Source organism: Spodoptera frugiperda, chromosome 3, assembly GCF_023101765.2.
Source record: "Spodoptera frugiperda isolate SF20-4 chromosome 3, AGI-APGP_CSIRO_Sfru_2.0, whole genome shotgun sequence".
Lineage (NCBI taxonomy): Eukaryota > Metazoa > Arthropoda > Insecta > Lepidoptera > Noctuidae > Spodoptera > Spodoptera frugiperda.
Window position 1 is genome coordinate 2,315,161 of NC_064214.1, and position 27,457 is coordinate 2,342,617.

The following is a 27,457-nucleotide window of genomic DNA, read 5'->3' on the forward strand; positions in this document are numbered from 1 at the left end:
TAATCATAGTTAAAAACCAGTTAATAGCTTTCGATCAAAGTTATTCCATAGGACTCGGAGCTACGGACTACCTAGCGGGTTGACTTGGGCTCCGGCTCGAAAAGCAGGAGGAGTAAGCACGGGATCGTTTTTAGTCAGTAAGAATCTGATACTCCCTTTCGCCTCGTCTAAGGCGCGAGAAGTCATTGGATGGCTTTCCAGCCTAAAAAAAGGGTCAAATTAACCCGAACTCAATCGGCATGAAAAATCTCCTTTTGCACAAATAATAAGGCACACAAATACATAACACAGCCAGCTATTTATATTCTTAAAAGAAAGATCCTGTATTTACAATTTTATTGGTATAAAAGAACATAATTTTTCAATAAACTTTTCTCATAATTGTGATCAAGCTACGATCAAAATAACAGAAACAAATAACATTCTTGTAGTTAAATCAATTTATACACAAACGTCGAAGGAAAGAAATGGCATTGTCATACTTTCCCTGGTTTTAACAAAGACAGCGTTTGCACATTTATTTTTTTAATTAGGTTTACAAGTCGCCAAGAAAAGTCTGTGCAAACGAGAGATGGTCCATGTTCGGAGCTCTGATTGGTTAGTTCATTAGCGCTGGCCAATCAGAACGTCGAACACGCTTTCATTTCGTTTTCGTTCAACGTAAACTCGTACTAAGGTACTGATGTTTATTTTATATCCTCAGCAGACAAAATCTCCCGTCTGCACAGATGCTTAACCAAAACCTTATTTATCGCTATAAAAATACATGTTTTCTATTTACACATGAATAAGTTAAAAACAATCATATTGCTAAACTTATCACATATGTCGTAACTTGTTACTACTAGTATACCATGTGGCCAGGTCTATTTATTAACTAGTCTATGTCTAGAGATCTGAACGTTGTAGAGATTTCTTTTACTTTCTTTCCCTTTTTCTCCGTCTTCCAGAAGTTCTCATCCAAAAAGATTTTCCTGGAACAAAACAAAAATACCATTAGTTTTTTTTTCATGTAGGTATAATTTTGGAGATCCCAGTGAAGAGGCTCTAAAGGAGGCTATAGAAGAATAAGGAAGATGTCATACTTTTTTATGGGATAAAGCGATGAGCATTAGGAATACTTGGGTCAAGTGATCAGCGCCGCCCTTGGACTACTACAATACCAGAGGAGTTACACTTCTAAGTCGTCTTAAAAGAGATATTCCCCTGCTAAGGAAGCACAAAATTTACTTTTTTCTATGGTATAAGCCGGTAAATAAACAATGGATCACGTGATGGTAAGCAATCGCTGTCGCCAATGAACACCCGAAACACCAGGGGCATTACAAGTGCGTTGCTGGCCTTTTGGGGGTTAGGAATTTAAGGGAAGTTGGGGAATCGGGGATTGGGAAGATTTTGAAAGGGGGTAATTGGGCCTATTTTATTATAATTATGATAAAAGACGTAAAGTACCTTTTTTCCATAACAATGTCTACGACTTTCTTATTCATTTCTTCCATGGAAGGGCGAGTGCCACCGTAATCGGATGGCAAATCTTCTTTATTTAGGTACTTGTATAGGGTCTCCGATTTTGGCACGTGGAAATGGATCTGAAAACATAAAATATTAGGTATTTTACAAAATGTCTGATATTTTATTGGAGAACCTAAAGTATTTAAGTCCAAAATTTACTATCTTCGTAGCTAAGCATTCAAAGTTATCTTGAAACAAACACCATAACGGACACTGTAGATTCTTGAGAATTTTTAGAAATCGAAGGATCTAACAATGCTGTGCCCAAAGTTTCTAAATCTGGAACTGGTCGATTAACGAAGCAGTAGAAATTAAGATTTTTATTGTTTTTATTATATTTAATGGTTTAATGGAAGGTAAAACTTACCATATTTGTTACTTCTTGTTTTAGGAAGGGCTTCATGATGCTGAACAGCTTGTCAATGAAAGGAGGTGCGTTGATGATGTGGATCTGCTTTAATCTGATCGGCATGGCATCCTGAAATAGTAACAGAAACAATCTTACAACTTTGTTTATGATATAAGCTGGTTATCGAGCAGCTGGATTACCTGATGGTAAGCAATCGCCACCGCCTATGGATACCCGAAACGCCAGAGGCGTTACAAGTGCATTGCCGTCCTTTTGGAGGTTAGGCATTTAAAGGGTTTTTCGGGAATCGGGGATTGATAAGAGTATAATTGTCTATATGTTTTGGATATCTTGTGTGTATTTTGATTAAGTCTCCTTAAGATCTGCTTATAGAGAATTGCACCTTACCTCTTGATACTTTGAAAGTTTCCGCGCAACAGACATATTAAATTTCGAAATGAATTTCAGAGAAATGTCCTTAGCATCCATTACAACAATGTCTTCTTCAGCCAGTTCATCATTGCTTAGTATCCAAGCATCACAGGTCATGAAGAACATTCTAGCATCCTGAATATAGTCGTATTGTTCCAGACCTGGGTCGTTTAGCTGCCAGAACCAGACATTTCTCTTGCCTGATATTTCGTAGTGCGCCACTTTTCTGGAAAAATTTAGAGAATAATAAATTACTTTTTGTATGGATTGCTAATATGTAGGATGAATACTTGTTTATTAAGTGCTTATAGATAAGATAGATACTAAACCATCTGGTTTAATAAGGTTTCAATGTCCATGATTTTTATCTTATTAATGTTCAATAAGGGTTCATGTACATAGATTGCCGAAGGCTCGTCTGTTGCTTCATTACATGAAAGACATAATGTATATAATTAACTAGAGAAAACCTCAAAATATCAAATAGGTAGTGAATAAAAATCGGTAAATAGGTGACGGCTTTTCTATTTTCTTTTTACGAGTAATTAAGATGACTACATTATAACTGTGTACAAATTACTGTTTCAGATTCCGTCCTATTTGTTCCATACCGGAGCCAGAACATAATCATAAAGTACCGTATAATTCTGCCATTATGCCCAACATGCCCTCAAAATTTTTGTTCCACATTTTAATAAGTAGTTTCGTGTGAACGCTTCTGTGCCCACCCTTTTTAAATGAGAGTTCGTTAACGGAATCAGTAACCTTGAAATTTCGTATTCGTTTTTTATGGCATAGGGCAAAAGAGCAGATGGCTCCAGAGGAATTACATCTGCGTTGCTAGCCTTGTAAAGGCTGGGCAGGAGATTTGGGGATTGAGGATGGAGAGATTGGTGAGAGTGGGGCTCCGGAATTGGTATTTGTTTTCAAATCGAACTAATCTCACTCATGTTTTCTTCCACCTAGGGTGAAGCGAGATCCGGGCGTCGGGGATCGCGCGACGATCTCCGGCCACCGTAAGTGCGGGTCTGCGGACGACGAGCAAGGGTAGCTCGCCGCCCGACCAGAACCAGACCCGTGCGTGCGGCGCGTCGCGTTCTGCGCGCGCCTCAAAGAGCCATCAGACCACCACAGATGGGGCCCAGTAGGGCTGATGCCTAATCCGGAGCTGCGGACAACCTAGCGGGTTTACCGGGGCTCCGGCTCGACGGGCAGGAGTAGGAACGGGGTGGTTTTTAGTCAGTAAGAGTCTGACACTCCCTCTCGCCTCGCCCAAGGCGGGAGAAGTCATTGGATGATTTTCCACCCTAAAAAAAAAAAAAAAAAAAAAAAAGGGTGAAGCGAGAGAGATTGTCAGACTACACAGTTCCTACTCTTGCTCTTCGAGCCGGACCCCCTGTAACCCGCTAGGTAGCCCGCAGCTCCGGGTCAGGCATCAGCCCTACCAGGCTTCATCTGTTATGTTCTGATGGCTTTGAGGCGCGTGCACAACGCGACGAGCCGTATAATAATTTTAGTACTCATTTTATGCTATACATAGCACAACATATTTAGATAAATTTTGATAATCAACAGTAATTTATAATAATAATTACCCAATAACGGTTGCCATAATAAATATGGCATTTTTTACGTGTGATTGCCAATTGCCGATTGTTAGCCTACACTGTTACACAAGTTACATTCCAAGTATGTTGAGTACTAACACTATTGCATTATTTGGCGACATTTAAACCGCCATGTTTGAAAGTGTTGTATTGACAACTTGAGTAATTAACTTCATGCTCAATCTACATAAAACATGATATCACACATTGTAATTCCATGTAGTTTGGACTTAAGTCTCTTACTTAACACCCAACGCCCAATTTGAGGTTGTTCTTATACAATTTCTAAACATTTGATTGAGAAACCTCATATTGCTTTACTGTGAACGACCTAGGTTGCTTATTGAAACACGAATTCTTGAAGTTTTGGAGTCCATAAATAGCCATTATTCTACCAACGAGGTAGTTGATAATCATGTTTACAATAATAGTGACTTAGTTCATTCAAACAAACAAACTCTTCAGCTTTATATATTAGTGTAGATATAGATATCATAAGTTCTACATGACAACAGACATTTCTACATACATTTCACGTTATAAAAGCAGGTGTTCCACAGGGCAGCGTAATGGGACCAATTCTATATTCTATACCTATTCTAAGAGACAAAATAGCCACCCAAACCAACAGGCAAGAAGTTTAACGGATAAATAACCCAGGAATATATTTAAAAGGATAAAGGGACGTGCTCCCCAGTATCTTCTCTAACAAATCCTTGGGAACGCACAATGAAATCCACCACAATGTCGACAAGACAGATCGCAGGGAAAGAAAGGAGATATTTTTAACATAAATGCTAAAGACAGTTTGTTTCTTTGTTACCTTTTCAGGCATTATTTACATCTACACCTAGCTTCATTGTTGGACAGACTGACAGACAATTCTTAATATTTTGGCTTTTGAGCAAAGTGCCTTTGTGTGGTAGGTATATTAACTTTGATATTACACTACCAATCATCTCTATTTGCATACATGTAGAGTTAGAAGATCATAGAAAGACACAAACAAGGTCGTAGGTAAAAGTTAGTATAAAATAAGACATTGATTTGTATTGCATTGTTAAAATTACAAACTTACACATATAAATAGGTGAGGCTATTGCTCTCGGCGTTGAATGGCAAAATACGTGGGTGTATATGCTCGTACGCCATGATCTCACCACAACTCACGTGTACCTACATTGATAGGTCATTGGCACGGAGAAACTTTTAACATACACATTATCAAAAATCAAAACCAATTTGTCATGGTCTCGCTGTGCACAGTATTACTGCACATTCAACGGTCTGTTTATACTGGTTTGTTTAGCTTGTGTAGCCATGCTGTACAGTGGTTTACAGGTTAACCTACACCTTTGAATCTTTCTTTATTAGATATTCAACTTTATTGTTTCGATATAAAGTCGAGAATCCAATGAATAATGACAGAATGGGGTAGCTTGATCTGCTGGCTACTGTACAACGTCATATATTTTGGCAACATTAATCTTTAGTGAAAAATTGATACAACTGTTTTTGGTTTCTTTGCTACGGTTTTAATATTCGTGTCATAACATGCTTACGTAGTTCTTTAGTCTATTCATAATAGTATAATTTATTAAAAATATAAATTTTAATGAAAATAGCAACAAACATTCATGGAAAATTGTATTTTAAATTTCATCTCTTGTAGATTGCAATTTTAATAGCGATGACGCATTGCGTTGTTATTTAAATCGTTAATTTTAACTACCAAATAATAATACTTAAATTCTAAGATAATAAAACTTTAAATTAATGCCAAATGGACATTTGGACCTAAAACTCTGACTAACCTGACAAAACTCTAAAAAGCCAGACATGTATGGCTAAAGCCAGACAGATGGCAACTGTATTAGAACCGACGCAACCTAAAAAAGTAATAGGGAAGAAGTCAGGCGAAAGAAAAACTACTAGCACTAGGAACAATAAAACTAATCACAAACGCATAAATAAAAGTCAACAACTCAAGATATTTCAAACTGAACAAACAAATAAATCTATCAAGATCTAAGATCTACATTACCTAAGAGCATAAATAAAGAAATCCGAGAATGTAATGCTATTGAGCTATTCTAGTCTGTTTTCCAATTACTTTATGAGCCATGAAATCAGAAGGATCAACTCCTACGTACCAATAGCTGAGCTGAATTGAATATTAATGTTTGGGAATTAGGAGTATAGTATTCCAAACTGAGCCTTAGTAAAGATGCTGTAAAAGTATATCAATTTGTCCGTAAGTTAAAGAGAACTTAATGTTTCATTTTCTGCTCTGTTTTCTTTTTAGGTTACGATGAGGCTGGCATGGTCATGTTTGATTAAAAGCCTCTAAATTTAATTAATAAAGATAAAAAATAAACTGCTACGTACCAGAATAATTTCTGGAATCTGATATTATTTCTCTAGGCAATCGGTAGATAGACAGCCGCAACACCAGAGGAGTTATAAGTACGTTGCCGGCCTTAAGGGGATTAGGGATTTAAGGATTGAAGATTAATGATTTGAGGGTTGCGGTAACCTCACTCACAGAGCGTAACACAAAGCAAGCGTAAAGTTTGTTTTACGCTGATCTGCTTTGAAAAATAAAATTTTAGATAGTAAAGCTATCTTTAAATTGTAATAACTATACGTAATCGATTTTAATACTGACGCCCGAATACTGAAATGCTACTCAATTTTAAATAGTACTTAAATATCGTGCTATCTCCGTCATTTTATAAAGAATTGATAGGGACAGAATTAGTTTTGAGAGCGTCTTAAAATTTAGTAGCGTTTGAGTATTTGGACATGAGTCTTGTATGTCATCAAGTATTTAAACCCCTATTAAATGTAATTAACATCATCTAGACTACCTAGTCGTTACGTCTTGTCATAATGTTCCATAGTAACCGGAAAATACGAGTATAATACAAAACTACGATACATATATTATATGATATGTCTTGTCCTAAGCAAGGGTCACAATTCCCAACCTCCTTCTATTACTGTAATATTATAAATAACACTTAATTGATCCATTAAACCGTTCAATGAGGAATTGTATGTTACCATACTTACAATATTGTTGCCTTTGTATAATATTAGTTACCTATCTGTTATTATTTATTAATTGCTCTGACGTACATTCATAATTACAGTCAACTACATAATAGGGCTTACTGTCGTGTCAGTTTATAGAGTAAAATTTAAAATGTGGTCTAATCCTTACTTCAATCTTTAAAAATATTTCTTAAGTAACGTAACTCATCTTAATATAATTTATATGTAAATAGAAAAACTTAAGGGTGTTACCACTCCAATCCAGCAATCGTCAATCGATTGTATAACAAATTAGTCGATGTCTATCGATAATTTCTACCACACCAAGCTGATAGAAGCCATCGCTCGATGGTAGAATGGATTAGTCGATCGTATATCGATAGTTTCTACTAGACCAATGCTCATCGATTGATTCGTCGACTCATATCCGTCGATCAATTAAAGCTACCACACCAATCGATTAACGCATCGATGACATCGGTCGACTAGAATCAATATTCGAAACCGTGTAGTCAGCAGTTGCAATTATGAATTTCCAAACTAACTCACGTCCATTGACGATTCAGATACAATTTTATAATTTACCCTTACTCTCTACCGACTAAGTTATAGACACTTACGCAATCTTCATAGCCTTCTGCATAGCTGGAGACAATGGATCCCTGTGGTTGACTAGCTCCGGGGCACTGTCTCTGACTTTGAAGAACAGCTCAATGGTCTGCTTCGTCTTCTCCACATCATAGTAGCAGCTGTGCAGGAATCGCAGGATGAGACGGTTGTCTGAAACGTGATAGTGATGGGTTATTATCAAATTAGATTAAACATGACATTACAGGTTTCAATTGTAGGTAATAATCAGAATTCTAAGAATCTCGAACCTCGAACTCGATAGTATTCAAGGTCTAATTTACACCTTTTTATGGAATAAGCCGGTAATGAGCACACGGATCACCTGAAGGAAAGCAATCGCTACCGCCCATGGACACCTGAAATACCAGAGGCATTGAAAGTGCGTTGCCGGCCTTTTGGGGGTTGGAATTTGGGGTGTTGGGGAATCGGGGATTGGAAAGATTGGAAAGGGATTGGGCTTCCGTTAACCTCACTCACATACCGAAAGCGTTATTTCACGTCGGTTTTCTGTGAGGCCGTGGTATCACTCCGGTCGAGCCGGCCCATTCGTGGCGAAGCATGGCTCTCCCACAAAGTATGCAATTTGCAATCGATTTTGAGAAAGATTTGGGAATAATACGAGTATTTATCTATCTACTATCTTCTGCCAGAAGCTTCAGCCAAATTATAACTGATTTGAATATTTAATGAATTGCATAATTTGCAATGATAATCATAACCATAAAATGGTCATCTAACCTTGCTTCTTTATAATAAGACATTGACTTCGTTTCTTGAACTAGTATTCTAGATTTATTGAGTTGTTTAATATCGTCTACTACTATCGATAGTGTAGTAGTGCTAGACAAAATACTAACTCCATTTTTATAGTTCGTCATGTCATGCAAATCCTACTTTGAAATTATGTTTAGGTACTGCAGAAATGGTAGAAAAATGAGACCAAAAATAGATCGGTATTAGATTGCCACAAGCTGTAAATGATGATGAGAGGAGCAAACCCAATCTACTGAGCCAGATTTAGTTTTGATTTAAACCTATGGCCTCGCGTGTTTTCTGGAAACGGAGGAATCACTAAATCTAATATTTAATTGGTTATTTGGAAGATTGTTTGGATGTTTGTCCATTAATCACGCTGAAACTACTGAACGGATTTTGATGAAATTTGGTAAACAGGATATAATATCGCAACTTCTTAGAATCTCTAATTCCGTAGTTTTAAAGATAAAAAGAGCGACGACTACTGGCATAGGAGATGCCGCCAACTGTTTAACTATGTATAATCGTGTAATAACGAAATAAAACCTTCTTGATTTGGTTTTACAAAGGTTTGCCTGCTATACCTACACTCAAATTTCCACAATCCCACGGTACAAAATATACGTAAGCTTAACTGATCACAAAACATCGCCATCAGACGTTTCCTCATAACTTGGAATGCAAAACAATTGCCTTCCAACTAGAAACAAACATGGAGCCTTTAAAATGGTGGAATTCCTTCCATACATGGCGTACTCAAACCGGTATTCGTATAATGTTTCCATCATTTATTTAAATATTGAATCATATCTGTTAACAATGGACTGGACACTCAAAACATGTTATACGTCAATGTCTCACATAATATTCTAACATGCTAGTTTTTCCGGAGCTGCAGACCTAGCGGGTTTACCGGGGCTCTGGGTCGAAAAGCAGGAGTAGGCTTAGAAAAAAAAAAGCATGCTTGTTTTCCACGCTGTTTGGATTATACAAAAATTATCTCCAAAACTGTAAAATATCGGAGGTAAAAGTGTGATCCCTGAAAAATAAACCCCAATCCAATCCCTCGTAGAATTTGGATATTTCTCTTCGATCATGTAAAAATATTGGGATAATCTTAGCCTATGGTGCTTCCTGCAAAATTTGTTCCACGATGTTGAAAAAAAAATGCAATAGGTCTACTTTGGGTGCGCATTCGAAACAAACAAATATTGAAATCTTTCATCTTTACAATATACCTAAGTAGACAAGAAGCAATTAAATCGGTGGTTTTTTGCCAACAAACTTGATTTTCTTACCCACGCTAGTTATAAAACAGGAAAATATATTAATCATGGTTTTTATGACGTCTAGGCTGTGTTTAAGCGGAAATTTTTAAGACTATGGCGTCGCAAATTGTGAGTTTAAATAAAAATAGTGGAACCTTATCGTTTAACATCTTGTCGTTAGCAAGTCATCTAATTCTATTTTGTGCTGACAATGATAACGTTATTATAGTAAAGTACCTTTTTTGTTTATTTAATTTTGTATGGTATAAGCCGGTAAACGAGCAGACAGATCACCTGATAGTAAGCTATCGCCGCCGCCCGTGGACACTCGAAACACCAGAGGCGTTATAAGTGCGTTTCTGGCTTTTTGGGGTTAGGAATTTAATGGTTGTTGGGGAATCGGGGACTGTGAAGAGGTGTAATTGAGCCTCCGCTAACCTCATTCACACAACGAAACACAACGCGAGCGTTGTTTCACGTCGGTTTTCTGTGAGGATTCGTGCCAAAGCATGGCTCTTGGCTTAAAATTTACAAATGTTTTAATGACAGTCATTGGAGTAAATACAACTCTTGAAAGACCAAAACATTCATAAGTAAAGTAACAGATGTGATTCTATAGAACGTACACCCCAGCATTAAAAGACTTTATTTCCAAACTAGATTTTGTACTTTAACCTAATTGGAAATGAGTTCAATTTTCAATACAAGTTAAACGAGATGGTGTACCAGCACCAGTAGTTACTACACAGACTAAAAATGTACTTTAAATTAATAAGAATAAAGTTCAAATTCCAATAACTTGATGGCAATTGTGGACGAGTTGTTGTGTGCCAGTTATACAGGCAAGTAGAAACAGCTTCCCATTCATTGTATGCGAAACATCGCTCGTTGAATGGCCTATCGGGTGGCAATTATTCTTTGTGCGAGTCCGTCGAATCAATACTGAAGGAACTTAACAATATTTAGTACTGGTGTTGACCAGCACTACAAGCTACACCCATCTCTTTAATGGAAATTCATCTTTATTACTTAGGTACTAAAGTTGAAAATGTTATGCGAAATTTAATATTTTTGGGTATTTTGATGTGCTGGTTACACACTTTTCTTTTGCTATAGGTTTGATAACACATTTGGTAGGGTCGGTAGGGTCATTGACATCGTCATGACCAAGTTAGAAGGTCCGAAATAGATAACCGGTTTTAAATTTGGTAGTTATTAAAAAAACGACTCTATGAAGACGGCTTAAGATTTTAATTGATGCATTTTCGTGGATCCGTAATTAGAATCAAAATAAATGAATAAAAGATAACTTCATTTAAAAAAAATAGAACACAAAGTTGTATATGTATTTACAATCTAATATATAAATATATCTGTTTATACATCGGGTATAATATTTTAAATCTTAATGTTTATATTTATACTTATAAAGTATGGCACACATACTTTAATTTTCTAAAGCTTATTGACAAATACAGAAACGAAAATATATTTGCAAACGCAACATATAGACCACAGAAATCCAGAAATTGAAATTCTACGTGAGAATCGAACTTCGAACAGTCTTAAAACTACTTATTCGACAAGTCGAAGTCGCTATTTATTTATATCACCCTAAATTTACAGTTCAGTAAGCACTTAGATAGGTTAAATAGTATATGGCAATAGGTTCACCCTATTACATGAAACTTATAACACAAGCGGTGAAACGTGAGTGTACCTACATTGTATAGCGGCATTACGTGCCTCTGCCTACCCCTTTGGGGATAAAAGGCGTGTCTTTGCAGGTTAGATAGTAGATAGTAAAAGAAAAAAATTGGCACGAACTATACTAAGATAAAAACAAATGCCTAGCAAAAAAGTATTGATATAAATGCTTACCTATATCCTTCGGCAAGTGAGGTTGACTGTCTACCCAATTCCGCAATTGGTTGATTTTCTTTTGCACCTCTTCAGACACATTTTTATCCATACTGCTGTATTATAGTCCACCTGTAAGTAAAACAAATATATTTATTACTACATTTACTTTAGAAAGAACTAATTTGCTTAAGCAATATTAATATTTACGGCAAAAATTTTGCTTCTAAACAAAAATCGACTGCCCGATAGCGCTTTTGTCTGGTGTCTGCTCTCAAACGGCGATAGTGACGAAAGCATGACGTCATAGCTATTCGGTCATTCATATTCTCAATGTACTTATATTTATGTCTGTAGTACTTATAGATAGACTTTTGTATAGGCTCTTATGTAACGCTATAGTACTAGCTAGGCTATCCTGTAGCTGTCAATTCGAACTTTCACAAACTCAAACAATACTAAGCGGATTAAGTTTATATTTATATTATAACCTTCGTAAGACATAGTAAAAGTCACGCTGTTACTGTCCTGTACAGTTCTTTTAGGGGTGAAAAATCATCCAATCTCTCTTCTCCCGACTGTACTGTACAGTAGCAGCACGACAGTTGCCGCGTTATGTGTCGCGAAATGCTGCGTATGAATATGAGCCTCTAGCGTGCCTTGAAACTTTCAAATAATTCGAGTTCCTCGTCAAATAATTACGTGAGTAAGCCGAAAAACAAAATAATTAATATGGAAGACCGTAATTGAGTTCACTTCGATATTTAGAATTGAAAATTACAGAATAGCCTAGCTGAAGGATAGGCTGAGGTGCATTCTTGTTCCCAATTCTGAATAAAGGCTGCGGCTCGAAAAGCAGGAGTAGGAACCGGGTGGTTTTTAGCGAATAAGAGTTTTTTTTTTTTATGTTTATTTACATTTGTTCTCCACGGACTCTTGGTCCGTGCCCTTGTCATACAATTTGTTTTTCTTTTTACACTAAATTTTATCAATATTTGTTTGCGAATAAGAGTTTGAAACTCCATCTCGTCTTGCCCAAGGCGGAAGAAGTCATTAGATGTATTTCCTCTTTAAAAAAAAGTCTTTGTGCTCTTACCCAATAGACTTAAAGCTATAAATATTAGGTAATATGTTTGTCAAATTTTTAATGAACCTAATAAGGTACTCTTCGAACAATAATCTCCTTTCAATACTTAAATCACGTTTATTATTCCATTGTTTCATATTTTAGACAATAAATTATTGTTCAAGGTAGGATTTATTGAATTGTTGAATTGATACTCGTATATGTCGGAGATAGGAGATATCTCACTTTCGATATGTCGGTGAAAGGAGAATCTCACTACTCATGTCAGGAATACTTGTGGGCGTTATGACGAAGGTAGCAGTAAAATAATAAAGTCTTTATATGGAACTATTGTTTAATTCTGTACATTGCACTGTTACTTTACTTAAGCTACTGATGGGGCAGCGGCATTTCCTACCGACTACTCCTGAGAAGAAATGCCGAAACAAACTCATAGGTCTCAGTCACAAATTCTCAAAGTGCAATACTATGGTTACGATTAGTACATGAAAGATAATTGCTACTGTTACAATATCAAACTAACAGGTTACAGACTAGTGTATACAGTTGAAATTTCACACGACGGTTCTAAGCTATATTCGACCGTAACTGGTCGGCTGCTGCACGAGAAGTGATCGACACGCCGCTGACTAGCCGATGAATCCTTGACTCCGTCGAGCGCCGAGGGTGGACGCCTGTGTTTCAATTCTACCCTCGATCCCGACATATACATATATTTAAACAACGATCACCACAATAAATTCTTTAGATTTTTTTTATTATATTCGTACAGACACGTGACATGTTTTAGTCTCGTGCTCATACATTAAATATTTTTATTTATAGAAAAAGTTCAGGTAAAGTAATTATACGTGCAGCTATGTTTTACTTGATTTTTATCCTATTTGTGTGTTTAGAATCATGATATGTTGGAGGTACAAATTTTAAATGAATACCTATCTAGCAATTACGATTAAGGGTGCTTTTCCACCAGAGATCTGCTATGTAGCTATGCTACGAAGATGTAATAGCTAAGCTGTGAAACTAAGTGACCATTTCCACCGATACTAAGCTATGTAGCTATACGAGTAAGATGTGTTATGAGGATACATCACCGCAAAGTAGCTATGGCTATGACTAAATGAGTTTTTTCTACACAAATTGATGTTTATAAATATAAATTTTTCAACGCAACTAGATATATAATAAATTATAATACTGAGTATGTCCTTAGTTGTCAGTGATTTTCCGCAAACGTGAATTTAATCTCAAGTAGGTATTACATACATAGGCAGGTACCTATATGAAGTGTAACAAGTATTGTATTGTTAATTTCATAATTTATTTGATTGAGGAAAATATTGTGAGGATAAGTTTACCTACATATTTCGGGAAGCTCTTTCGTTTTAGTTTATAGAGGAGCCTATTTACACCATGGGGGTAAAAGTGACCATCGTTAGCGGAAGATTTGCCTTCAACTGATTTTTGTTGGCAGTCAAAGTCTAAAAATTAAATAAAATTAGTGTCCCTACTAAAAATAATATACTAACACTAACCAAACTTTGTGGCATAATTATAATGTCCATTGACAAACAGACAAACAGACAAATAGACAAACAGACAAAAAAAAAGTTAATTACATTTTTGGGTTCGACATCGACATAACAATAACCCCTGCTATTTTTTTATTTTTATTTTCAATGTACAGACAGCACTTTTCTACGATTTTATTATATGTATAGATGAAAACGTACGATTAGAAGTGAATCCCTCAATAAGGGGACTCCCTCGGCAATCTGATAACAAGGATTAATTATAAGTACAAATTGTTCAAGTTTCTGAGCAATAAATTAAAAATAATATTTATGACAGCAACACATAGGTAAATCCTTCACTGGAGTGAAGGCATATTTAGTTGTAATAGTTAAATACGAAGACCTAATGATCGATCTTAAAATGGCGTGCTGTTGGAAAGGCCTGTGTCTAGCAGTGTATGGAAATAGAAAGTCGATGATGAATGGATTGTGCTATGGATTACTTGACACAATCCAAATTATAGAGTCTTGTCTTTAAACCGAAAACACAACCAGAAAATCTTTATACATCTTGTATAGAGGCAAGTGGCGCAACTATACCGTTCTGGGCTCGTAGAAAAATCATTGCATGAACCCTCTACCCTTTTCCAGATGACAATTTCTGAACTAGGGCTTTGCCGACTTGCCAGCCTGTAGGTACGCCACTGAATACAGGTTATAAAGTAAATCTAGAATCATGATGCGACATTTAAAAACACACAGATGAAACCGCAAGAAGAAAGGTTATCTTATACTCGTAAAAACTAATTAGAGAAACTCACGAAGTCATGATATTCTAAAGTGCTTTATGAAATAAGGTAAATTGAATTGCAAACGAATGAAACTTTAATTAAAACAAACATTATGATAAAGCTATTTGCGAGGTTTTCTTTACAATGATTGGATCAAAACCAAAATAGACATCTTAATAAAAGCTGAAATATGCTCTCAATGTGCACTTCATTCGTCTTGTCCGAAGTAAAGCCGGCAGCAGCAAGAATGGTACCATTACGGTTCCAATGACAATCTATCATATAAAAATAAGTCGGGTTTTCCTTCCTGACGCTATAACTCCAGAACGCACGCACCGATTTCCACAATTTTACAATAGTTGGAAAGGTCTCGGGCTCCGTGAAGTTTATAACAAAGAAAATTAAAGAGAAAAGCAAGAAAATCATTGGTGGCGAAACGGACTTCGCCGGGTTTGCTAGTCTTACTTACGAAATTACTGATCCGATTCCAAAAATTGTTTTACTAATAGGAAGCTACAATAGCGCCGAGTGTAATCCTATATTAAAACAAGATTTTTCCGCGGACGAAGTCGCGGGCAGAAGCTAGTCTAGTCAGTTATAAAATAAATGGTACCTCAAGATAAATCTTGATGGTCATACTTGTAGTATATGCTTAGCGTAGTTATATCTAGGTATATGTATATCTACGTAATGCAATTGTGAGAATGATTCATTATGAACAGGAGCAGAGACCGAGCTAAATTGACGCAGTCATCGTGCTGAGTGCTGAGAAACTATTATGGGTCAATGGTATAATAGGGCAAAGGGCCAAGGACTATTCATCAAATCGTTTAAGAAGATTGGCACTTTTCTTTTTAATGGTATTTTTATTTTTACTTTTTTAACCGTATCCATAAATAGTATCGGACGCAGATCCACGCGAGATGTAATGTGTTTTCTATTGCGTCTCATATACCAAAGAGTAATGTATTTTTGACACAATAATTAAATACTAAATCTATGTATTAGGATTTCACTGAGATTAACCACCACACACAGAAACATTTAATGACAACTTAAACCATTCCTTAGTACCGATTTTGTTTCGAAAACTATTGCCAAGAGTTAAGTAACCATTAATAAATGTCTGACTACGGCGGTAAGCCAGTAAAAAATGAACATCAATTTATTATTGTTACTATGACAGATTTCACCTCTTTCGATTCCATGAGACACATGAGTGCATACACGAGTATGTACTACTTATTGTTATCAGATTACGCAATATCTTATCTGTTTATATGTAGATAAATAAAGCCTATTATATGTTTTTCGACACATATTTTTCCATTGATATAACATGAGGTTTTGGTAATCTATATTGGTTATTGATTAAATAATAAAATACGGTATCCGGCTGCTCGGTAACTATCTTTTTATAACTTTTTTTGTTTTCAGGTGGCCGGCGGACACGTGTTTCAAACAAACACGGTGATTGTACCTATAAGGGTAGTAGTAGTATACAGTATTTGATTGCGAAGGGAGGTAAAGATAATTATATTATATAGCTTATTATTCAAAGGATTTATTAAGCTGGATCAGTTTGTTTGTTAGGGTCAAATCTAGTAATATATTTTTTGGTAGGTAGATTTGGTATTTGGTTCTACACATTTAATCTTGAACACCATTTAATATACCTACACCACCACTTTAAACGCCACGGTGGTCACAGGTGAACGGAGGATTTACCTTTAACGGTTTTCTATTAATATAGCAGTCAAAGACTTAATAATATAAGCCCATTAAAACCGCTTAACATTAAAAATATTTTTATGTATTTCTTGTTTTGCTAAAATGACTAGACCTTTAGAAGTCATTTGGGCAGGTATCTTCAGCTGGGACGTCTTGTGACTAATAATATTATGATCATGATGATGTTTGGTCCTAAACAAGGGATCATTTGCGTCCATTATCTCCCAAGAGTATCAACGGCTAATTAAAACGGGCTCTTGAGCTACACTTGCGTCTCAAATCACAAATTCTGGTGTAATAATCCGCTCTGCGATCGCTATGACCGTGAGAATTATCCATTCCTTTTTTTAATAAAAAAAGCATATTTATGCATGTTCAAACTCGTGACTGGCGGACTGACTCGTGACTGCAAATTAAAATATTAATTTAATATTGTTCATAGATTTTATGAATTACATTTTGTTAGTTTCTGTGTAACACTGTTTATTTGCTACCATGATTAAATATATTATATTAAGTTAAATTGATTGAGAATGTCAATGTAGTTCTAGTACGCCATAATCGACAGTGGCGCCAATCGAAAGGAACGAACATGGTCTAGCGTCTCAAAAACATATTTTAAATTCCCGATGCCGCAATTTTTTGTAAAGACTGGCGAACAATAGTTCGCCAGTTTTTTTATGAATCTTATTTAATAGAGAATGAGTCTATTGCCAATTCCCGACACAATTCTAGACTCCGCGATGTTATTGAGAATTTCCAAAAATCCTAATCATGTAGTCTGAAATTGAACGAAACCTAACTTACAAAATGTGGTATCAGAGGCGTACCTATCTGCCGTATGAATTATACGAGACCCCCGAGCTACGGGGACCCCCAACGTGTGTAATGAGTGTTGTTAATGAGATTTTTTCAAAAATCCTAACCAAATATTTAGCCTGGAGTCACAATACTTGACTCACAAGGTGGAATATAGAAGAAATAAAAGAACTTATGCCCCTTTGACTCTCTAACCTCCTTCCACATACATAACACGTACCATACTATTCCACTAAACCAGTTTAACATACAACGATAATATAAAACAGTTTTTAACCCCCGACGCAAAAAGAGGGGTGTTATAAGTTTGACGTGTCTGTCTGTCTGTCTGTCTGTCTGTGGCATCATAACTCCCGAACGGATGCAGTGATTTCAATTTAGTTTTTTTCGTATGAAAGGGGACTTATGTGCGAGTGTTCTTAGATATGTTTGATGAAAATCGGTTGATTTCCTGCTATGCTTAAAGTTATGGGCCATGAAAGTAAAGATTATCTGCCGTAGGTCTAGCATATATGCTGGGATTATGTCTCAAATTAAACCGCACTGAAAGAATATATTGAAAGATATGCGTTTCTTTTATTATTTTTTACTTTTTAAAGGGAAATTAAGTTTTTATGTCGGGGGTTTTTTAAATTTTTAATTTAATTTTTATTATAATCTCATATTCATTACATTTCCTGCTATGCTTTTTAACGTATGTATGAGTGAAGGATATGCGTTGTTAACTGTCGTATACCCAGGCTAAGCGCAAATCTTTTATCATTTTAACATTACGTAATATGACGTCACGTCTTTTAAACTCCGATCTTGTCAACAGTTTCTGTTAATACAAGACTAATTTTTATTTTAATGTCCGTCTTGTAGATTGCGTTAAAATATTGGATACGTATTTATTTTCTTACGGAAATGGAACAAATACTTTCGAAGAAGCTTATATCGATTTGAAATATCGCGTGACGTCACTTCTTGGAGTTTTAGGTACATTTTATACGTAGAAATTACGTATTTCCTCCCACTCCTAAACTTTGATTAGTGAAGGAGGGGGGAATTGGGCCTCCGGTAACTTCACTCACACAACGAAAGCGTTGTTTCACGTCGTATGAGTGAATAATTTCTGTAAATTTTTATTACTTTCTGAGAAATATCGCATCATGTGGTATGCGTGTTCTGTTCTTGGAAGCTATCGAAGGTGTGGTTATGGTACCCACAGTCCCACACCCATTTTGCGATATTTATATTATTATACCTAAATAGTTCTATGAAGTAAGAAATATTGTGTCGGTCCCCCAACACGTATTTTTGAATAAAATTATTAGTACATTCATTAGGTACTTTAAGCATAGGTTTCTTTTACTATTTTGAACAGACAAACATTGGTAAATTAAGTTTTTATCCCGGGGGTTTTTTAGCACTTGTAATTTAATGGGTCCTCTTAATAATCTCATATAGCAATTACATTTACGGCTCATCTCTACAGAGGCCATCAAAATAAATGCTCTTCAATAGGTACAGATTTATCTAAACTTGTTAAAAGCTACACTATTTTCCCATCATGATAAAAGACCCATTTAATGTAACAGAGGGCTTGTCAAAGATTGCAAAAAATAAAAACAGTAAAACCTCTTTTATTAACAGAGGCATCAAAACTTTAAATTAGATATGTTTAAGGAAATCTAATCTACCTAAACCATTCACATTAGTAAACAAACAACAGATAAATTCAAGGAAACGATAGATAACATATTATAGTTATCACGTTTTTACGAATATCCGTATTAAGAATATAGCAGTTTTACGTGTCACAGTTTAGTAAACGTTGATTTTTTACCTGTTTCAAGTTTCTAATAGATTAGGTGCTTGGCCAACTGTGAGAATGTGAGTCACTGTAAAATTTTGATAACGAATCGAATGAAGCGTTGTCATTCCCATGAGTGAATAATTATCGGTGATCGTGATAGTATTTTTATGCTTTTCCATCAGATGATATCGCTATGCTATAATTATGTTCTTGGATGCGTCGAAGCTGCCACCAATCCTTTTGGTACCCACATCCCACACCCATTTGGCGATAGGAAATTATTATACCTAAATGTTCTATGAGAGTTTATTATCGGGTATTATGACAAAAATTAGATAGCATACTTTGCCATCTATAGAGGTCCACCAAAGCTTGGAGGCAGGCATCGTAACAGATACATTGGTAAACAATAATGAACATAGATTCCATCACTGTAATTTTACTTTTTTGATGACGAGGGGAAACCTTCAAAGTTAGCCTAGCTATCACTTGAAGTGTGAGATTTCTACCTGTAAAACCACACCGGTGGTATTAGCACTTGTAAGCGGAAACGTGTCTTCTTAATAAATCATGCCCCCACGATGCAACGTTACTTGGCACATCCCTAGGAGGCTGTCTCTGCTCGTTCTCTTTAAAGGGTACAGACAGATTTACTTAAACGCGTTACGTACACTATTTTCATGATAACGGACCCATTTAATGTCAACAGGGGGAAGGTCATTCCAAAAAAATAAAAATAGTTAAACTTGTTGTCCTCAGAGGTCAAAACTTTTTAGATACGTTTAAGGAAATCTAAATATGCCTAAACCATTTACATTAGTTCTCACAACAGTTAAATTCAAGGAAACGATAGATAACATATTGTATTGTCACGTTTTTGGAAATCCGATTAAGAATATAGCAGTTTTACTTGTCACAGTTCTAGTCCAAACGTTGATTTTTCTACACTGTTTCAAGAGCTAATAGATTAGAGTGCTTGGCCGAAATGTGAGTCATTAAAATTTTATAACGAATCCAATGAAGCAAAAGTGTCCTTCCCATCGGTATAATCGGTGAAATAGTATTTTGACTTTGAGATTTGCATACGCTATAGCATTGATGGAAACGTTTGGCTTCTACCAATCATGTTTAGGAAACATACTCATTTATATGGAAAGATGCGTGCTATGGATGTGTACTATGGATGACTTCCCTATTATCGATACATCACAAACTCTAGCTGCGCATCTTCCGCGCACTGCTTGATAAGCCGCCTCAAAGTTGCTACTTTGCGGTGGCGCGGTACCTCAGTACTTTACTTATTATTCTGTGTCAGTACTAAGAGATACCGATGTGGTGCTTCAGGTCTTCAGCAAAGCAGGGTAGTGATATTGTTTATTTTATTTGCCTTTTTTAAACTGCTATATTTATCATATTGAGTACCATAGCAATAGAGGAGAAAAAACCTCTTCTTATACGGAGAAGGACTAAGTATACAATATTATTTGCTCTTGGTATTTTTTTACCATGTATCTAGTAGGAAGAAACAACCAAAAAATATGGTTCAAATGCCGTTCTCAGATAGTGTTAAAAACTTGACGTTTTAAAGTGCTATTTAGTAAATAAACACCGTTTATCTTTTATCTTTTAAAGTCGGTACTTACAACTGGTATCTGTGGATTTTGGCAAATCAAACGAGGATAAATACCTAGTATCTCTAGTTGGAAGATGACTAAGAAACACCTGAACACTTCAATGCTAAAAATAGAAGTTAGAGTGAGATCTTGATGGGCCTAATGTTGTTTTTAATAGACGAAAATGGAAGGGAAGTGGGATAGAACAATTTTAGCTAGTTATGACATGAATCCCATGTGACGAGAAGGTAGTACTGCCAAATAAATACAATAGGTTAGTTTCCTACTAGTCAAATTCGGAAATTCGAACCGTCAAAAACTATATTTTGTACAAATTTTGTATGAATGAGTGCGCAGACTTAGTTCAATCAGCTAGACAAAAACGAAAATTAAGTAGATCATCAAATCTATTAATGAAAGTGTGATTATTGTTAAATATTTTATCGTATTAGAAAGTCGAAATAAATTATTTTTGACTGAAGATACTACTCTATTGTAAACGGGATCCTAAATCCCAGGAGCCTCAGTAGAGATAGAGAAAACAAAAATTATAATATTATAATACGTCATAACAAAACATTTTCCACCCATTAGGTTTAACTGGACGGAAATGTAGAACAAAATAAATAATGTATGTAATCGTAGAGGAAATATCTACATACATACATAGTAGGTACCTATGTAGATATTGTAGTGTTATGTACCTACTTTTAGTTAGCTATGAGGATAATGTATCAGTAGAAGTTATACATGAAAATATATTCTGAGGACAGTCATATTTATGTAAATCTTTATTTTGAACACATCTTTATATATATAATTCTTCTGTAAGTGTGTATGTCACTGAACTTCTCTTAAACGACTGGACCGATTTTGATGATTTTTTTTGTGTGTGTTCAAGGGGATCTGAGAATGGTTTAGATTCACAATTTTGTCCGCTGGACAATGTTTTTTTATAAATTTTTAATTTATTAGTAGTTGTTGATTTTGGAATGTTTTACATTGGATTCGACAAATGTTCAAATTAAAGACGTGTAGACAGGACAACGTCTGTCGGGTCCGCTAGTACTATATAAAAATCAATTGTATGTTCGTTAGTCTCGCCAAAACTCGAGAACGGCTCCTTCGATTTGGCAAATTTTAGTCTTGAATTATTTGTGGAAGTCCAGGGAAGGTTTAAAGGCGAGAAAACATTATTGAGGCGGTACGAAGTTTGCTGGGTCAGCTTGTTAAATATATAAATTAATAATATTCTATTTTTTAAATACATAAGTGCAGGTACCTTTACTACAGACGGGCAAAATTATCTCTTATGATTGCAAGTAAAAATGTGTTTTATGTTAATTGTAATCAGTTTTAAGCCATTGTAATTTAAATAAGAATTTCGAAAAAATACCTATAACACAAAAACTCGTTTCGATTTTTGGTTAAAAAATGTCACCTTCAAATTGGAACACCTGCGTCAGGATTGCAAAATAAATAAAATAATATGTTTTGTTAACTTACGTTCAAAATTAATGCTGAACTGAACTGAATGGTTTTGTACAGCGTTGTATATATTATTCCCTATGAAAGAAAAAGAAATTGCTACGTCTAATAGGAGATACTTAGTGGAAAAAGAAGCCTAGAAGACATAAATTGTATTTATCTCTAGTTGCTTGTGATAAAGATCGGGATAATAAGCTAACTTATATCCAATATTGTAGAGCCGCAGTAGACCTGACAGGTTGCTAGGCCTCCGGTTCGAAAAGCAAGAATAGGAACGGGGTGGTTTTTAGTCAGTAAGAGTCTGACACTCTCTTTCTCCTCACTCAAAATAGGAAAAGTGATCAGTAGAGGATTCTCCAGTGTTCCACCCTTAAAATAAAATATCTTCACAAAGCTTTTAAATTGCCTATCATCTAGCTTAATTTCTTTTTCTTCCTTCATTTGCCTAGTTTTATCAGTGAATATTTACTTTCAAATAGAACAATAAAACATAGACTGACAGTAGGAGTTTCATACCCGTGTTATGCGGTTGTCTCCGGTGTTTGACAATAGTTTCCACCAGTGTAGACCGAAGACGTACTTCTTCGGGCAATAACACTTGAAATGTTATGTAAATATGAACCTACGTGCTTTGGTTATACAATTCATATCAGATCTCATAATTTTACAGTAAAGAGTTTCCTTAATAATGTACCTACCCATTTTTTTTGAGGGGTAAAATCATCCAATGATATCTCCCGCCTTGGGCGAGGCGAGAGGAAGTGTCAGACTCTTACTGACTAAAAACTACCCCGTTCCTTCTTCTGCTTTGAGCCGGAGCCCCGGTAACCTGTTACGTTGTCCGCAGCTCCGTTTAATACTGTACCGTTAATACGAGTTTGTTTAACGTTTACCGAATTCGAAACTAGAGCGCTTTCGGGGTTGTAATTGGTTGGTTCATTCGCACCGGCCAATCAGAGCGCCGAACGCGTTCTCGTTTCAGTTTCGTTCAACATTGCCTCTAACTCATTTCGATTAGGAGATGCAGCTCTCTTGGGTTGTTTAAATAAAGAAACTGCATGATTCGACCTTCGTACATAGATGAAGGTATAACGGACGTGACTCCGATATTTTAATGGTCATTACAGCAGGTAATATCTAGGTATTTCTGTCTACGGTTGAATTAAAACAATAATGACAAAGAAAAAAATGTCACATCATTCGGTAAAGCGTTTGGTTACGGAAGGAAACTATTAATTTTGATTAGGTACGTACCTAATATTTATAGACATTTAAATTACACCTATCTACGTACATATTATAACTATGTACCTATAGGTATATATACCTGCATATGTGCGTATGTACGCACTTGTGACCTTATGATTTCGAATCTGATTTATTTGTCTGTTTACTGCAAAGATGTAGATACAGGTTAGATAAAGGTCTTTTGGTCCTCAGGTACGTTACATACCTGACCTAAAACTAAAAGAGACATAATTCATGATTTAATGTTAAAATTGTTATGTGTGAGGTATTAGGTACGCAGGTAAAAATTTGCAGCAAAATGGCAAAAACATAATGAAAAATTAATTGTGATTGGAGCCGAGAGCGTTTATACGCTTCTACTAAACTAATGGTTACATACTATTTATTATTTTATTATTTAACACTTTATGAACAATTTAACAAAGACAGGCTTTATGCCGAACGGCATTCTTTACCAGCCAACCGCAGGGTAGTGCAGAAAAGGTATCACGGTAGGTTTGAAATAAGCACGAAATAAGTATTAAATGATAAGCGGAGGTATAAAATGGACAGAGTTATAAACATACGATATTTGTAAGAACTTTCATATTACAATCACAGTTAATTACAACGATAACGATTTATTTCGTTAAGTAGGTAGGCACTCGGTTAGTTATCAGCCAAATATACATTTAAAAATAAAACAACAAAGCTGAATTAACTACGACACATTAACAGTATTTTTTTATCTGTGTACATTCATATGTAACCCTAACCTATTTAATATTAAAACTAAGCATTATCTGCAATGTTTAGTATCTAAGTATATGTTTTCCGTTTTTAAGCACGCAGATAGATTTTTCAGGTCTGGGTGTCATGTGTATGTGAACTGGTATGGTATGTAAACGCACCCACGTCACAGGAGAAAATCCTAATACGGAGCAAGGGTTTATTTAAAAAAAAAGAACAACTCTGTAACACAAATATTTAAAAACAAACACATCTATAAGTGTACACGCAAAAACTTATCAAACACTCGTAAATCTTGTGTTGCGAAACTTGAAAATAAAAATCTATTCTTTTTCTTTTTTTACAACTTCACGATACAACTTTTGTAAATAAAGGGCGAAACCTGAAAGTCTGATAATGGGTCTGAGAAGGGTCAATGTCCTGAAGAATTTTTTATCACCCCAAATAAGATAGGTAAGTACTGGGCTTTTTATTTCATTATAGAAGTAAAGCAAGGTCTAGTCCATTAAAAAAAAAAATACTAAAATTAATAATGATACAAAACGAGTATATTTTATTTAGATATTATGTTGTAGCTTGTATGCTTTTACCTATGTATGGTATTGTATACTTTCCTTCGTCAAATATAAATTATTTCGACTTTTTAATACATACAATAATAAATAATCACACTTTCATTCATAGATTTGATGAACTACTTAATTTTTCGAATTTTTCTAGCTTATTTTCTAGAAATAAGTCTGCTATTTGACATATAAATCAGATAAATTCACAACACACTATTTCATAGAAAATATCGTTTTTGAAACTACTTATTGTTGTAATACATAATAATATTCTTACGTAAGTAACGGTAGACGTGTATTTTATCGTTTCCTATAAATTCGGTGATGATATAACAATTTTATTGGTCATTAAAAAACTGTTAGCAGCTGTTTATTATTTAAATCGATGGAAGGTAATCATTTGATAATCAATCATTTACTTGTACCTAGTTTAGTTACGAATACCTAAACCTAGGTAGATATGAATTATTGTTTCACCGAAACTCCATTAGGCACCTAATTTCATTTATTTATTTTATAACAATACATAGGTTCTATTAAGATAAGTATCTTACTGCCGTACTTAGAGTAATTTAATGATTACTTAACCCAATCCTTAGCAATTATTTTGAATACTTACAAAATCGTTACTAAGGAATAGTTTAAGTAATCATTAAGTGTCTCTGAATGCAACAGTTATAGCTCCACACACCTACATTATTTTAATAATCTATTAGAAGATAATTATTACCTACATATTTGTTACTCTTACAAACTAACAAACTACCGTAGTTACATACTCAGTCAAAATAACTTTAGTCTAACACTAGGTTGGTATAAAAATATGCACCTAAACACCTAGACTGTAGTGAACCAATCCACTATTATCTTCTCTATTAATAACCGCCAAAACAAGGACAAAACACAATATATACTCGTACTTAAACAAAAAATCGATAGCTTTTAACGTTAATCAAAAAAATAATAATAATCCATACACAACATGATTCATATCACAACATAACAAAAGCGAACTTTTTACTCATATCAACGAAAACGAAACAAAAGTATTGATCATTAGCCAAAACTACACATCACTTGAAAAAATAATAACAAACAAATTAAAAACTTACTTTTGGTCACTGCGTGAGTAAACTTCCAAAGAATTATCAGTCAATTTGTCACTGTAAATAAATAGCTGAACAGAATGATAAAACACGTCTTGATAGTAACGCGCGCGATCGCACACTGACAGGAGAAGTGTCGGCCTTTAAAAACGGTAAAACCAGCCAGCAAGCGTTGTTCGAAATGTAAAATGAACGACCGGCGCAAGAGCACAATGCGCGTATTATGATATGAATAGGTGCACTCAGACTCCCGCATGTTTACTATAATTTCGCGAGTCGCGTAGGTAGCTACTTACTAAAACAGTACAACATTATTTAGTTTTACAAAATATGCATTACTGGTGTTTTGCAAATTATTTTCTGCAACCAATATTTGTACGCCTACTGGCATAGCGACGTATGTAAATTTGCTACTAAGATCAAGTCACCTTGTGTTATCACCTATATTAAACAAATAATAAATGATTATTATTGATTATTAATTTGCCAATTGTAACTTTTGCTCTTAACCACAGTCAACAACTGTTCGTGTTTTGAAGAATATTATCCAGGTGGATTGCTTCTCATTCAATTAATTAAATATTAACATGTTGATTAGCTTTCTAATAGCTGATATGCCAACTTTTCAATCAAACTTTAATGTTATTTTTCGATCCATCCGCGAGAATGAGCGTTATACATAAAATTGTTATGATCGATTTATTTATTTACCGATACGCACATAGCACTTGCAAAATACAATTGCAAATGCTCTTGAATTTATCCTTGAATAAATCAATCCACTTAGATTCGTTTGCTAGCTAAACTAAAAATAGATGCATCATGATCCAAGTCTTAATTTAAGTGTTTACGCACTTCTGAAGAGTAGACAAAACAATTGAACTATGTTTGTCAAATTTTAATGTCCATTTGACATTGATTTCGTCAGTTCCGATCACCTATTCGGTTTAGACCTTGCGCTCAATCTTCCTTATTGCAACTGAGACCTTCAGTAACGCAGATGCATAAATCAAATACACAGACTAACATACTGAACTCATGCTATTTGTCCTATACATACAGGTGCCAGAGAGAGCGAGAGCGTAGACAGAAGTATGCAAGTTATCATTTGCTCGTTTGCCTCCTATCCAATAAAAAAAAAATCTGGCAGGTAAACTACAATTCTATTAGTTTCCAAATTCAAATTCATGCATCAAGCTGGTCACGCAACAACGTCAGCTAGGCAACAGAATCTCGGTCATTCCACCCATTTTATTTGAAAATTTCTTTAAGTCTCTCAAGACTCTTCTAGTCTGCCAGCATAATCGGGTAGTTACCTCAGTCAAAAATAAATTATTTCGACTTTTCAATACAATAAAACATTCAAAAACAATCACATTTTCATTCATAGATTTGATGGTCAACATAATTTTCAATTTTTTTCCAATTTTATAGAAACAATTCTGTTATTCGACGTAAAAATCTGATGACGCCATAACGCAATTTCATGCAAATTT

At 35.1% G+C, this 27,457-nt stretch overlaps 1 protein-coding gene across 1 annotated transcript; it reads right to left on the reverse strand.

Annotated features, from left to right (window-relative positions):
• Nucleotides 1-114: 114 nt before the first annotated feature.
• LOC118274014 (alpha-tocopherol transfer protein-like) lies at nt 115-26,181 on the reverse strand. The gene is made up of 7 exons (XM_035591342.2): nt 25,968-26,181; nt 11,493-11,603; nt 7,578-7,737; nt 2,270-2,519; nt 1,880-1,990; nt 1,453-1,589; nt 115-974 (listed from the first exon to the last, which is right to left on the reverse strand). Exons 2-7 carry the CDS (start codon nt 11,581-11,583, stop codon nt 878-880), a joined length of 846 nt encoding a protein of 281 aa, XP_035447235.2. The 5' UTR covers nt 11,584-11,603; nt 25,968-26,181; the 3' UTR covers nt 115-877.
• Nucleotides 26,182-27,457: the final 1,276 nt, after the last annotated feature.